Source organism: Elephas maximus, chromosome 8, assembly GCF_024166365.1.
Source record: "Elephas maximus indicus isolate mEleMax1 chromosome 8, mEleMax1 primary haplotype, whole genome shotgun sequence".
Lineage (NCBI taxonomy): Eukaryota > Metazoa > Chordata > Mammalia > Proboscidea > Elephantidae > Elephas > Elephas maximus.
The window spans coordinates 107,311,887-107,326,463 of NC_064826.1; the positions used below are offsets into that span (position 1 = coordinate 107,311,887).

At 38.6% G+C, this 14,577-nt stretch overlaps 1 protein-coding gene across 2 annotated transcripts in view; it reads left to right on the top strand.

The window, feature by feature from the left end:
• LOC126081505 (biorientation of chromosomes in cell division protein 1-like 1) overlaps positions 1 to 9,342 on the top strand; it is a 37,030-nt gene extending 27,688 nt beyond the window's left edge. The window contains exons 3-4 of one of the 2 annotated variants that reach the window (XR_007518412.1): positions 5,197 to 5,250; positions 8,429 to 9,342. Coding sequence is in view for 1 of the 2 variants with exons in the window: in XM_049893467.1 (XP_049749424.1) it covers positions 5,197 to 5,204 (8 nt within the window). In the remaining variant the exon portion in view is untranslated. Of the gene's footprint in view, positions 1 to 5,196; positions 8,255 to 8,428 lie in introns of those variants that run through there. The other variant, XM_049893467.1, reaches the window with a different exon arrangement.
• The last annotated feature ends 5,235 nt before the right edge of the window (positions 9,343 to 14,577 follow it).

Here is a 14,577-nt window from a genome sequence, read left to right on the forward strand (position 1 = left end):
GCGAAGTTGATACACGTATTTTTGGGGGACACAATTCAAACTATGACAGGGTTATTTTAGAAACTCAGAGATATTGTCCACTAATTTGAATTTGAGCTTGATTAAAATCTCACCGCTAGGCACATAGGAGAGGAAATAGAAGACTATTTTTACGGCAACTTCTCTTCCAGAGTCTATACAGTTTCATCTGAAATTAACTTTCCCTCTCATGAGAGAGCCTGAGAATGGGGTGGTGGGTAAAGAGAAAAAATCCAAAAACCAAACCTGTTGCCGGTTGAGTCAATTCCGACTCATAGTGCTACGGCTGCTAACCAAAAGGTCGGCAGTTCATGTCCACCAGGCACTCTCTGGAAACTCTATGGGGCAGTTCTACTCTGACCTATAGGGTCACTATGAGCTGGGTAAAGGGAAGTAAGTTCTAACATATTTTTGCCTCCTTAGAGAGAATTGGGAATTATTGGGTTCCCTGCCCCTTTGTTATATTGTTTCTCTGTCACAATGCAGCTGAGAGATATTTCTTTCTAGACTGTCTCTCCTGCTCCAAGAATACTCACCCTCTCCCCCACCCCCTCCAAATAACCTCAAATCAGGACTAACTGGAGAGACAGGGGAAAAGGATAGCTTACATTTTGAGATGATTTTATTTTTGCCATCAAAATACTCTTCCCATTTATGTAGTAAAATTACAGAATCTTTCCCTCTCCTAAGAAAACAAAGACCTCAGCCCCAAAAAGAGCTCAAGAAAGTTATAGCACAAGTTTACATCTTTATGTCGCAATTATCTATGAATTCAAGACAGAAATATGGTATTTATGTAACCTTTCTGTTCCAGCTTTCCAAGTTGCTTACCTAGTCCAAGAACTGAGACCAAGGTGTGAGGGACTAGGAGAGTTCTGGGGAACCTTTTCCCTGGAGACTAATTTTAGTGACAAATGATTGACAGGCAGAGTGGTGTTGTGGAAAACACTGGAGAGCAATCAAGAGGCCCTGCAGCAAGGGTTGACTCTGAGACTAATTCACTATATGGCTTTGAGCAAATTACATCATCTATTTTGGTCCTAATTCCCTCATTTTGAAAATGAGATTGCACTCTAACGATCATTATCGACTCTTCCAGCTTGAAAATGCTGATTTTATGGACAAATAAGGCATTTCTAGGGCCAGTCTAAATCCATAGCAAACCCATGGAAATGCTAAAAATGTATTTTGATACTTTACAGAGGAATATCATAGTCAAGAAAACGAGAATTAATTTTACTCACTGCAAAAGATTACTAGAATTAGAGGCGGTATATACAAAGTGGAAACCTGGTGGCACAGTGGTTAAGAGCTACAGCTGTTAACCAAAAGGTTGGCAGTTGAAGTCTACCAGGTGCTCCTTGCAAACCCTGTGGGGCAGTTCTACTCTGGCTTGTTAGGGTCGCTATGAGTTTCCATTGACTTGACAGCAACAGAGTATACACAGAGTGGCTGCTACATGAAAATATTCTCCAAATGATTGTCATTGTTATCACTACCGTCATGTTTATAATTGAAAATTCTTATGAAACTGCCATGTTTCGTATAAAATCACAGCACAAATTGTAGATGTGGCTGATGATAACTATGAAAACAAACCTCCTTATACATGAGGAAAAAGACTGAAAAGAAATGCACTCTTTATGAAACATGCTTGTGTTTGGATGATGTGGTCTTTTTCTTTTTTCTATTTCTCTATTTTTATATTTTCTTTAGTGAGCATCAACTATTATATAATCAATAAAGTTAATACTACCCTATTGTGAATTATTTTATATTTAAACACAAGGTGAGTTTATTTCTACTCCCAACAATAACAGTAGCAAAAATTATTATGGCATCCTGGCCAGCTTAATGAATCTTGAGAAATTCTTCACATCTATGTCTAAATAATTACATGAGGTATTTAATTTCCACAGAGAAACTTGATTTTAATAGAAAAATGTGCAGCTACCAGTTTTGTAGTATACTCAGAGATACTTTCAGTAAGTTGTTTAAATTTCATAGGCCACAGTGGTAATGGGGGGAAGGAGGGGAGAAAATAGGAAAATTTCTATATAACAGAATTTAGGAAATATCAGCCTTCTAGAAAAAGAAGGATTGTATCCTCTCACCATACCTATTCAATCTGTATGCTGGGCAAATAATCTGAGAAACTGGACTCTCTGAAGACGAATGGGGCATCAGAACAGGAGGAAGACTCATTAACAACCTGCGTTATGCAGATAACCCAGCCTTGCTTGCTAAAAGTGAAGAGGACTTGAAGGGCTTACTGATGAGAATCAAAGACCACAGCCTTCAGTATGGATTACACCTGAACAAAAAGAAAACAAAAATCCTCACAACTGGACCAACAAGCAACATCATGATAAACAGGGGAAAGATTGAAGTTGTCAAGGATTTCATTTTACTTGAATTCACAATCAACACCCATGGAAGCAGCAGTCAAGAAATCAAAAGACGCATTGCATTGGGCAAATCTGCTGCAAAAGACCTCTTTAAAGTGTTGAAAACCAAAGATGTCACCTTGAAGATGAAAGTGCCCCTGACCCAAGCCATGGTGTTTTCAATCCTCTCCTATGCATGTGAAAGCGGGATGATGAATAAGGCAGACCGAAGAAGAATTGACACCTTTGAGTTGTGGTGTTGGCAAAGAATATTGAATATACCATGGGCTGCTAAAAGAACGAACAAATCTGTCTTGGAAGAAGTACAACCAGAATGCTCCTTAGAAGCAAGAATGGCAAGACTACGTCTCACATACTTTGGACGTGTTATCGGGAGATGTCCCCAGACAGTCCCTGGAGAAGGATATCATGCTTGGTAAAGTAGAAGGTCAGCAAAAAAGAGGAAGACCCTTAATGAGATGGACTGACACAGTGGCTGCAACAATGGGCTCAAACGTAGCAAGGATTGTGAGGATGGCACAGGACTGGGCAGTGTTTCCTTCTGTGGTACATAGGGTCGCTATCTAACAACAACAATAGCAAAAGAAATACTCCTTAATTAGAAAACTAAGTGGTGGAAATAATTTGCTGGAATTTTGGCACCAGGCTATTCCACATACTATTTCCTCCCTTCCTACCACCTTTCCTTCCTTTCTTCCTCCCCTCCTTCCCTTCCTCCTGCTCACCTGCCTACCTGTCTGCCTGCTTTCATTCCTTCCTTCCTCTCTTTTTTATTTAGGTGAAATTCATATAGATAAATTAACAGTTTTAAAGTGAGCAGTTCAGTGGCATTTAGTACATTCACAGTGTTGTCCAAACCCCACCTTCATCCAATACCTAAACCTTTTGCTTACTCTATAAGAAATCCCCATATTCATTATGTAGTCCCTCCCCGCCTTCCTCCCCTCTGCCCTGGGCAACCGCCCACCTGCTTTCTGTCTCTCTGGATTTACCTATTGTGGATATTTCATATAAATGGTATTATGTAATACGTGACCTTTTGTATCTGGCCTCTTTCACTTAATATAATGTTTTCGAAGTAGTTTCTGAAGATGAGAAATTGGAAAAAGACTCAGTTCTTTCTTGCAATAAAAGTGTCATTAAACCCTATCTTAGTATGAAATTCCTCAGTTTTCATTGTTTACATTGGTTCTTAGTCAACATTTCTTTCCCTCTAAATTTCAAATACAGTCTGTTCTTGTTTATTCTATTTTTAGCTCTAACTCCTTTCTTGCCCCTGCCTTCCACCAAAACTTTAAGATTAGGTTTCATTTCAGGTTTTCAACTGCCAGCAGAAGGCCCCACCAAAACCTTTTTGTGGCCCTGATTTTCTGGTGGGAAGATGTTTTTCTCTGTCTTTGAGGAGGAAAATATTGAAAACAATCTTAAAACTCCCCACAGGGATACCAGAGGTGACTCTTTCGGAAAGGAGAGGGCCATTATCTTGGGAGCAATGATGGTGACCCAGCTGGGTTCTATTTGATGCCCCTGTGGAAGCTCCCTTGATGTGAGCTGACAGCAGGATGCCTGTCATCAGCTTCCAACCAGCAGAGCCTTGAAGCACTTATTCCTTGCAGTTGCAGCTGTTTGTGAGCTGGTGTCATTTATACATTTGCCATCAGTGGTTGCCATTGGTTCCCAGCAGCACTAATCCCCAAAGATGTCTCTTATTTTGAATGTGCTAATGAGGACAGTCTAGCAGCTATCATTATCGAGAACTTGATAATATTCTCTGTTTCTCCAGGCACTCTTACCACTTACGTCACCTTTTATATCCACAGTGTCTTGGGAGCTCTGTGTTAGTCTAGAGGGCAATCCTCAGCTCAGTCCATGCAGAGTCCTGTGGTGCTGGCTACCTTGCTACCAAGCTCTTTCAATCAATATTATTCATTCATTCAACAATTGTTCATTCTAGGTAGTAGAGATTTTTGAGAAAAATTTTTTAAATGGCCATGCCTTTAAGGAGCAGGCTAATAAGGAAGATCCAAATTAAAAACAAAACGTTTAAATTGATTAGGCAATAGCAGAACTTCGTTTAGACAAACCATCGCAGAAGCAAAGATTAATTTGGCCTCCAAGATTCTCTCAGTCTTTATGGAAGAGGTTTCAGCCCTTCTTTTGCAATGAGGTTCGAGGGGTGGCAAACATCGTAGCCACAAAGGCAAAAAGATATAGAACAGCCTGCAAGGTTTCAGTGTTGTTGGAACATAAGTTTCTAGAAGCAAGGGTGTTGCAGGGGGTCAGTGTTAAGTCTTGATGGCTATTATATATACTTTGCCAGGGAATTTGTATATATTCTGTGGGTACTGCCACTACAAGAAAGAAAGAGAAATATTTACACTGGTAACTCTAAAAAATAATTTACTGGCAGTGTGGAGGTGGGTGGGCAGAAGGAGATCCTTGATGTGAGTGTAAAATGGTTGAGTGCCTTAAAATAGTTTTGCAGCTCTGGAAGCACTGGGGAAAGTGCCCTGGGTAGGACTACATTCTTTCCAAAGAGCAGTGACTGAGGACTGGGAGGACCTGTGATGCCCAGGAAGATGGGGACACACAGTGGAGGTCTCCAGGGGCACTTGCCTATCCAGGCATGTGAGGGTCGACATTTAGGTGGCACAGGCTTGTTCCTGAGCACATCTGAGATGTCCCCTGGAGCCTCCCTGAATTACTAAGCTGAAGGTGAGTAGGGCTGTGTAGGTAGCTTTTAGAGTTTGATTTTAAATTCTCTTTGCAGGTTGGTAAATCTTTGGGAGACAGTTGCATTGCTGTTTTGAAGCCTAGACATAATGTAAGTGGAGTGTTTGTCGCACAGTAGAGTCTTTATTTAATTCTTCAAGTGAGATTTTATTTCCTATTGACAAAGAAAGCAAAACTCAGAGAGATTAAGTAATTTGCCCAACATCACAAAGCAACACACTTGCTCCTTATCCGAGTTTAGAATCTAAGCATCCTGGCTCAGTTCCCGATTCTCTCACCACTGAGTGACAAGTTGTCACTGAATTCCGACTGGGAGCACAGTAGTCACTTGTGCTGATGAAATTCAAATATTGTTCTTTAATGAACCAAAGCAGCAAGTTTCTATAATAGCATTTGTATAAAAATGTGGTTTTCAACAACCAGTCTAACACACAGAGTGAGACAGCTCCCTGTCTCTGTCCCCATTCCACTTTATTTTTTTTAAAACCATAAGAAAGAAAGAAAATAATAATGATAATAGGAGCACATAAGCTCCCAAACACAGACGAACAATTTGTACATACACGTCAGGAAATTCAACACGAGGTTTTCATAAACATGGCTCAGCCACGTGACATGAATTCTGAATGAAGTACTCCACAAACATCATCACATCTGGTCTTCAGAAATGACATTTCTTTTATGTGGTATGTGGACAATTTTGCAATTATCAAATGCTTGTGGGATATTAACTTGTGAAAGTGGTTCAAACCATATTTTCATTATTATAAAAAACAGCTTAAGCACCCACATGGACAATGTGTGGCTCCAGACACTTGAGAAGAATTGTTAACCAAACAGGTGCTGCCATTGAGCAGCCTCCGGTCTGAAGTTGTGTCTGTTCAACTCCACTAGTCAATTCAGTGAAAGAAGGAAAATGCGTTAAATCAGCTACTTGTAAGATTAAAGGAATTAAAAGAGAGAAGCTAGTAGAGATATACTGATGTTTTCTTTCTTCCCTCAGAACTTGTATTTCTCTCCAGGTTTTCACTGTGAGCCTACCACTCCCTGTGGACTAGTGAATTCTTTCAATTTCTATTTCACTTGAACTAAGACCCAGAGACGGATGTGCAGCCAAGAGGTGTTGATGGTTGCACTGCAGAGGGAAGAGCCACAAATTCCTAGCATCAAGGTCTTTGGAGCAGCAACTAACTCAAGCATTTGTTGTTGCTAGCCCTTGTGGTGCAGTGGTCAAGAGCTACAGCTGCTAACCAAGAGGTTGGCAGTTCAAATCCACCAGCTGCTTCTTGGAAACCCTATGGGGCAGTTCTACTCTGTCCTATAGGATCGCTGAGTTGGAATCAACTCGATGGCAATGGGTTTGGTCTTATTATTCATTTCAGTATCTTTCCAAAGAGAATCCCCTACCATCCCTGTTCCTCTCGTTAGGCATGACTGAGATGTATTTTTTTGTCATTTGCAACCTAAGCAGCCATCCTGAGCACAAATAATGATTACTATAAAGTATACAAGGTATGCCTATAGAGTAACGAGATCAATTCTACGAACATATTTCTGTTTAGATTGTGAAGAACTTTCCAGTCACTGAAATCGATCACCTGATGAGTGGCGAATTTTCTGAAACTAGAAGTGCTTAAGCAGCAGTCAAATGACCATATGTCAGGTCAGCTAGGATTGTGGGCAGGATTGGCATGATGAATGTCCAACTCCGTAATTTTATGATGGCCAGTAACGTTACTATACAATGAAGCCTTGCACATAGATGGCGACATGCACAGTCAACTGTACAAATATTAGCCATGGCTTGAAAGGGAGGTTTAGGTGATGTATCCTGCAAGTGCAAAAGTTGTGATGGCACCAAGTCCAGAGTGAAAATACATGCATGTGTTGTATGTTCAGAGATTAAGATAAAGGCAGAAATAATTACCTTCCCCTTAATAATTAGGAAAATCCAAATTATTATGAACATTTTCAATTAATTATAACAATGAAAAATCCGGAAGCCTTTTTTCACTTTCTATGTAAATGAAAAAAGTAGGTTACTGGCACACTGCAGAGCCTGGCTTTAATAGCATCTTTTACAAAGAAAAAGAAAACGGATGTTCAAATGATGAAAATGAATTTTTGAGACATGTCTTACTCAAGTAAGGTTATACTTATTAAAACTCTTCTTGGTTAAAATAAATAGCCAACATCTTATCCTCCAAATCCATGCTAGTCCACCTACAGTTTTTTACTTTTTTACAAAGTGATGTCAAGAAGTTATCAAAACTAACCGAAGTGGATTTCACAGTGGAAAGTCTGACTTGGAACAGATTTTAACAAGGTGTGTTTTTTCCAGTCAGAACTTGTAAAATTACCAAAAAATGAATGTTTTAAAAAACAATATTGTAAAAGCTGGGCAGCCTGTTTCGTTGCAGACCTCAAGCCGCCTTAGTTTATTCGTTCTCAGTGCTCCATGGAAACTTTGACCCTCCTTTAAATCTTTTGTTTACCTGCTTGTCATCCTAGCAGAAAATGACCTCCTCAAGGGTGGGGACTGCTCTTTTATTGCTTTCTTTTTTGGTTGTTGTTGTTTGTTTAGAATAGTGATTTTATTGTTTTTATAAAAACACACACATTCACAATTAAAAAATCAGATAATATAGAAAAATGCAAAAGAAAGTTAAAAAAACAAACTCAAATTCCATTACTGAGCAATAGCAATTTCTGGCATTAAGACCAACCAGTTGCTTATGAGTTTAGTCTAACTCATGGTGACCCTGCCTGTGTCAGAGAAGAACAGGGCTCCATAGGGTTTTAAATGGCTGATTTTTTGGAAGTAGATTGCCAGACCTTTCCTCTGGAGGTGCCTCTCGGTGGACTCAAACCTCCAAACTTTCTGTTAGCAGCTGGGTGCTTCAACCATTTGCACTGCCCAGGGACTCCTTCTGGCATTAACTGCACATTTTTTTTAAATGTCTCTCAATGTGTAGTTGCAAATATAAAGTTAAAAAAATAGAAATTATTTTAGAAAAATAGAATCTTGTATGTTATTTCAAAACAACTTAAATCACATTTAATTTTATTTGAACTTAAAAGCCTGAAGTTGAATCCGAAGGAACAATTGAAATTCATTTTTATCACAATTCTAGGTAAATTCTTTAAATTTAAGGCAAAGATTTGAGAAAAAACTTTAAGAGATTGGAATGATTATTTCTGATTAAATGTTTCAACATTAGGCTTTAGTTATTTATTTTCCTGTAACTCTGAATTTTTCTTATTTATAGGGTTGCTGTGAGTTTGAATCAACTCGACGCCAACGGGTTTGGTTTTTTGGTTTATATTATTGTTTAAATTTCTTATGCTTCTGAGGTAATTGTAGATTCATTTGCAGTCATGAGAAATAATACAGAGAGATCGTATGGACCCTTCACCCAATTTCCCCTAAAGGTAACAACATCTTTCATAACCATAGTACAGTATCACAACCAGGAAATTGGCATTGATACAATCCATAGACCTTATTCAGCTTCACCTTTATGTGCACTCCTGTGTGTGTGTTATGTAATTTTATGACATGTCTACATCCGTGTTCCCACCACCAGAGTTAAGACACAGAACAATTTCAGACAAGGATTCCCACATGCTATCCTTTTATAGTCACAGCCAGCTCTATTCTTTTCCCTCCCCTCCTAAGCCCTGGGAGCCAAGAATCTGTTCTCTATCTCTGTCATTTTGTCATAATTTCCTTGAGATTTATTCAAGTTACTGGGTGTATCAATGGTTAGATCTTTTCTATTGCTGAGGAAACTCCAAAGGCATCTAACAACAATACAATTCTACTGTATGGATGTACCTTAGTTTGTTTAAGAATTCACCCATTGAAGGACATTTGGGTTGTTCCCGTGTTTGGTTATCAGAAATAAAGCTTGTATGTACATTCATATACACGGTTTTTGTGTGAACGTATGTTCTCCTTTCTCTGTAATAAATGTCCAAGAGTGCAATTGCTGAGTTATATGGTAGCACATGGTTAGTTTGATAAAAACTGCCATAGGCTAGAGGGACTGTACAATTTTACAGTCTCATCAATAATTTATAAGTGATCCAGTTTCTTCACATTCTCACCAGCATCTGATGTTATTATATGTGATTTTTATTTTTTCATGGTTATAACATTTATATCCTTCCCTATAATCACTATTCACCACAATTATTTTATTCCATAGTTATATACTTAAATGAATTGCCTACTCAACACCAGTCCTTTTCCCATTCCTGAGTGCTGTATATTGATTGGTCTCTTAGATAAATTTTATTAAACATTTTGTAGTTGTGTCTTGTGTTTAAAACGTTTCATTGATACAGTAGCTCTTAGACTGTTAAATGGTTGGGAATATTTGTGGCCTTCATGCTCGAAGGACAACTTGACTATAACAATTTTGGGGACACTGCTCCACTGTGTTCTGGTACTTCTGGTTATTATAGGGAACCTGACTTCCCTCATAAATATCACTTGCTTTGTCTACCTGGATACTACATGGTTCTTTATCCTTAAAATACTGTAATTTCACAGGCTGTGTCTTCCTGCTGATTTTCCTGAATGTGCTTTTTCTGGGTCAACCTGCACAGTCAGACATTTCTTTATTTCAGAAAAGAGGCTTTTTTGTACTTTCGAATATTTTCTGTTTATTTTTTCCTGTTCAGTTCTTGAGAAACAATTCAATTAACACCTGCTGTGAGTCCCTGGTTGGCACAAAAGCTTAGGTGCTTGACTACTAGCTAAAAGATTGGAAAGGTTGGTGGCTCGAACCCACCCAGAGGCCTGGTGATCTGTTTCTAAAAGGTCATAGCCTGGAAAACCCCATGGAACAATTCAACTTTGCTCACATGGGGTCACCATGAGTCAGAAATGACTCAACGGCTATTAACAACAGCAATAGGCTCCTTCTGCAGGGCACAATAGGAATGGCTAGTTGATACGGCCACCTCTGACCCAACTTTCCATGGTGTTGAAATGGGTCTTCATAAGGACATGCTGCTGTCCCCATGCCTTGTTGCATTTTGCAACTCTGATCCAAATGCCATTGCTGACATGGCTCTTGACTGGGTCATTCAGGGGACATCCTTAGCACTTGGCAGGTGGCTTCACCAAACATTTCTTTGCTTCATAAACATGGTGTCCTTCCCTTTACATTTCATCTTGTTTCGGTTGTTTTTGGAGGGGCTTGAGGAAGGAGAATGAAGTCAAATGCTCAATGCATGCCATCTTAAACAGGAAGCATCCATGACCTCATCTTCATCTTATTCTCCTCTGGCTTCTGGCAGAGGGTTGATAAAGAGCTGGGTAATCCTTATTGAACGACTGATCAAAAGAGTAAATGAACAAATAAATTACATTACACACTAAGGAAAAATCACAGAAGATGACAGTGGCTGCAATCAGCTGGAAGAAAGAAGCAAGACCGGCTTTAACAACTGTGATTGAGTGACCCATTAAAGACCTCATTTGATATTTTTGATCATTTTCAGGATTGCCCATATAGAAATCAAGTAAACGAGTCATTAATAGTCCATTCCCATTGTGAAAATTGCTGAAATAAAAGGATCATTATGGTCCAGTAATTTTGGATATGAGAATATCACTATTTTCATTGAGTTTCCAAGGGCCTGCCAGATTTTAACTATTGTAATTGCTATGAAATTTCATGGGGAAGAAGAAATAAAAGAGCTTTCAGGGGGTAATAATAATCTGATTAATCCTGTCCTTTGCATTCAGTGCTGGGCACACAAGCTGTGGTATCAGGACCCTTAATTTCTGAGACCAGTGTGGTATGGCAAAGTTTAGAAACCCCAAATACTTTTGTTATAGGTGCAAAGTATTCAAGTAAGTCTTCATTAAACTTAAGAAATGCTAACTAAAAAGAAAACCAGAAGAACCAGGGACCTTTGTACACTGCTGGTGGGAGTCAAAGAAGTGCCGCCATTGGAAATGGGAACTAACTATTAAAGTTGCAAAATGAAGTGGAAAGTATCTATTAAAGTTGAAAAATGCATTCCCTGCAAACCAGCAATTTAACTTCTAGATATAGAGCCGACAGAAATTCATGCCCACGTGTACCAAAAGACACATACAAGAATATTCATAGCAGCATTGCTTGTAATGACCCCAAATTAGAAACTACCTAAATGTTAATCAAGAGTAGAATGATAAATAAATTGTGGTAATCCATATAAGGAAATGCTCTGTATTAATGAAAATGAATGACCTATAGCTATGTGTTTGAATCTCACAAACACAATGTTGAGTAGGCTTGGCACAGAAGAATAAATACTGCATTATTCCTTTTGTATAAAGTTCAAACAGAGACAAAACCAACATGGCATTAAATGTCAGGATAGTGGTTGCTTTTGGGGTGAAGTGAGGGGGTGTTGATTGGGAGGGGCTGGAGTAGAGCTTCTGGGGTGCTGATAATATTTTATTTTCTGACTTGGATGAATGTTACATGGGTGTATTCACTCTGTGATCATTGAGTTGTTCACTTATGAATTGTGCAATTCATACTATGTTCATTATGCCTCAATAAAAAGTTGAAAACATATTAACAAATCAAATGAACAGAGTCTTCAAGATAGCAGATGGTAAAACCAAGGGGAGACAGTGGTGGGAAATAAACTGTCAGTTATGTGCGTCTGTGTATATCTGTGTATGTATGTCTGTATGCATGTGTATGCATGTGTTATATGTGCGTATGTATGTGTATGTGTGTATGTGTTATGTATGTGTACTGCTATGTGTGTTTGTGTGTATATGGATGCGTGTATGTATACATGCATGTGTGTGTGTAAATAGATAAGGCTTGACATTTTAGGAATAGGAAATATATGCGCAAGTGAGAAATCTTGAAACAAAGAGATAGGTTCTAAGGCAAATTCTAGTGTTAACTCATCTTAGCGAAACATTGGCATTGCCTGGGGTGGGCCAGAGAGGGCCGCATTTTAAGGATCACTATAGAATGAAAGACATAAGAGTTGGGAAAGTGAATCTGTTTTAAAGAATTTCTCTTGTTGTGGAGTGATATAGCGATGAAATAGAGTTTTATGAGTATGTATAGTTGGTTCCTTGTTTTAAAAAATATTAGGGTCATATGTATCTGACAGAAAAGAGTAAGAAAATTACAATTAATAAGAAGGAAAAGTGGAGTGGATATTCAAAATAATCATTGGGGAAGCACTGGGATATTAAAAATATCATAAAACAATGACAAAAACAAAAAGAAGGAAAAAACAATATAAAATAAGTAATAAATAATATACTTTTTATTTAATGGATAATGTCATTTACATCAGTCACTACATTAAGGGTGGTAACCATTGCTGTCGAGTCATGACTCATAGATTCATAGATTCTGACTAATAGCAACTCCATAGGACAGAGAGGAACCGCCCCATGGAGTTTCCAAGGGGCGGCTGGTGGATTTGAACTGCCTACCTTTTGGTACTGGGTACCTTTTGGTTAGCAACCATAGCTCTTTACCACTGCTCCGTAGGCACCCTCTAAGATGGCCTACTGATTCCTATCTCTTGATAGTCACACCTCTGTGTAATCCCCTCCTCTGAGTATAGGCTGGATGAAGTGACTTGCTTCTACTGAATAAAGTAGAAGAGTGGTGGAATGTTGCTTCTGAGACTAGATTACAAAAAGACTAGCTTCTGTCCTGAGCTGTTTTCTCTTACTATCTTTGTCTCTTGGTCTGAGGAAAGAAAACTAGCTTCCTATGTTGTGACCTGGCCTTTGGAGTGGGTCACACAGCAAGGAACTGATATCTTCAACCAAAGAGAACTCTCAGCCTGCCAACAGCCAGGTGAGGGCCTTGGAAGCGGGCTCTCTCTCAGTTGAGCCTTGAAGTGACTGAACCCCTAGCTGACATCTTGATTGCAGCCTCATGAAAGACCTTGAGGCAGAGAATACCAAAACCAAGCCAAACACATTGCCACTGGCCCTATAGAACAGAGTAGAACTGCCCCACAGGGTTTCCAAGGCTGCCACATTTATGGAAGCAGATTGTGACATCTATCTCCTGTGGAATGGATGGTTGGTTTTGAAACCACTGACCTTTAGATTAGCAGCAGAGCACTTAAGCATTTTGCTACCAGGGCTCCTTTCAGCCAGACAAACTACCCCCAAATTTTTAACACATAGAAATGGTGAAACCATAAGCCACCATGCTTTGGGGGTAATTCGTTGAGCAGCAAGAGATGTACAATATACTGAGTACAAAAGAACGTGATAGCCATAAAAGACCATATTCATAAAATATTAGATATATGGATTGATAGTCACAAAAATCAGATTGGGTTAAAAAAATACAGCTGCATTCTATTTGAAAGAAAAACATAAAACATGAAAAATTAAGAAACTAGATGCTTTCCTCCTAAGATCAGGAACAGGACAAGGCTTTTCCCTCTTACCGCTCCTAGAACATCATACTGGAAATCCTAGCTAATGCAGTTAGAAAGGAAAAGGAAATAAAAGGTGTGCAGATTGGGAAGCAAGAAATAAAACTTTTTTTTTTCCAGATCCTATGATTGTCTATGTAGAAAAACCCAGAGAATTGACAAAACAAACAAACGAACAACCCTACTGGAACTGATAAGCAATTAGAGCAAGGTTGCAGGATATAAGGTTAATACACAAAAGTCAATTGCTTTCCTATATACAAGCAATGAATAATTGTAATTTGAAATTAGAAACATAACACAGTTTACATTAGAGCCAACAATAAATAAAATTAAAAAAATAAATAAAATACTTAGGTATAAATCTAACAAAATATGTACAAGATCTATATGAGGAAAACTATAAAACACTGATGAAAGAAATCAAAGGTCTAAATAAATGGAAACATATTCCACATTTATGGATAAAAAAACCAAGCCAGACCCATTGCCATGAAATTGATTCCAACTCATAGCGACCCTATAGGACAGAGTAGAACTGCCCCACACGGGTTGCTAGGAGTGCTTGATTGATTCAAACTGCCAACTTTCTGGTTAGTAGCTGTAGCTCTTAACCACTAAACCACCAGGGTTTCCACATTTATGGATAGAAGACTTAATATTATTAAGGGGTCAATTCTTCTCAACTTGATCTGTAAATTCAATGCAATCTCTATCAAGATCCCAGCAAGTGATTTTGTGGCTATCGACTCACTGATTCTGTAAGTCTACATAGAAATGCAAAAGACCCAGAGTAGCCAACACAATACTTACTGAACAACAGAGTTGGAGAACTGCCTCTCTATAACTTACAGACTTATTACAAATCTACAGTGATTAGACAGTGTGGTATTGGCAACAGAATAGACAAATTAATCAATGGAACAGATTGATCCACACAATTATGGTCATCTGATTTTTGACAAAGGATCAATGA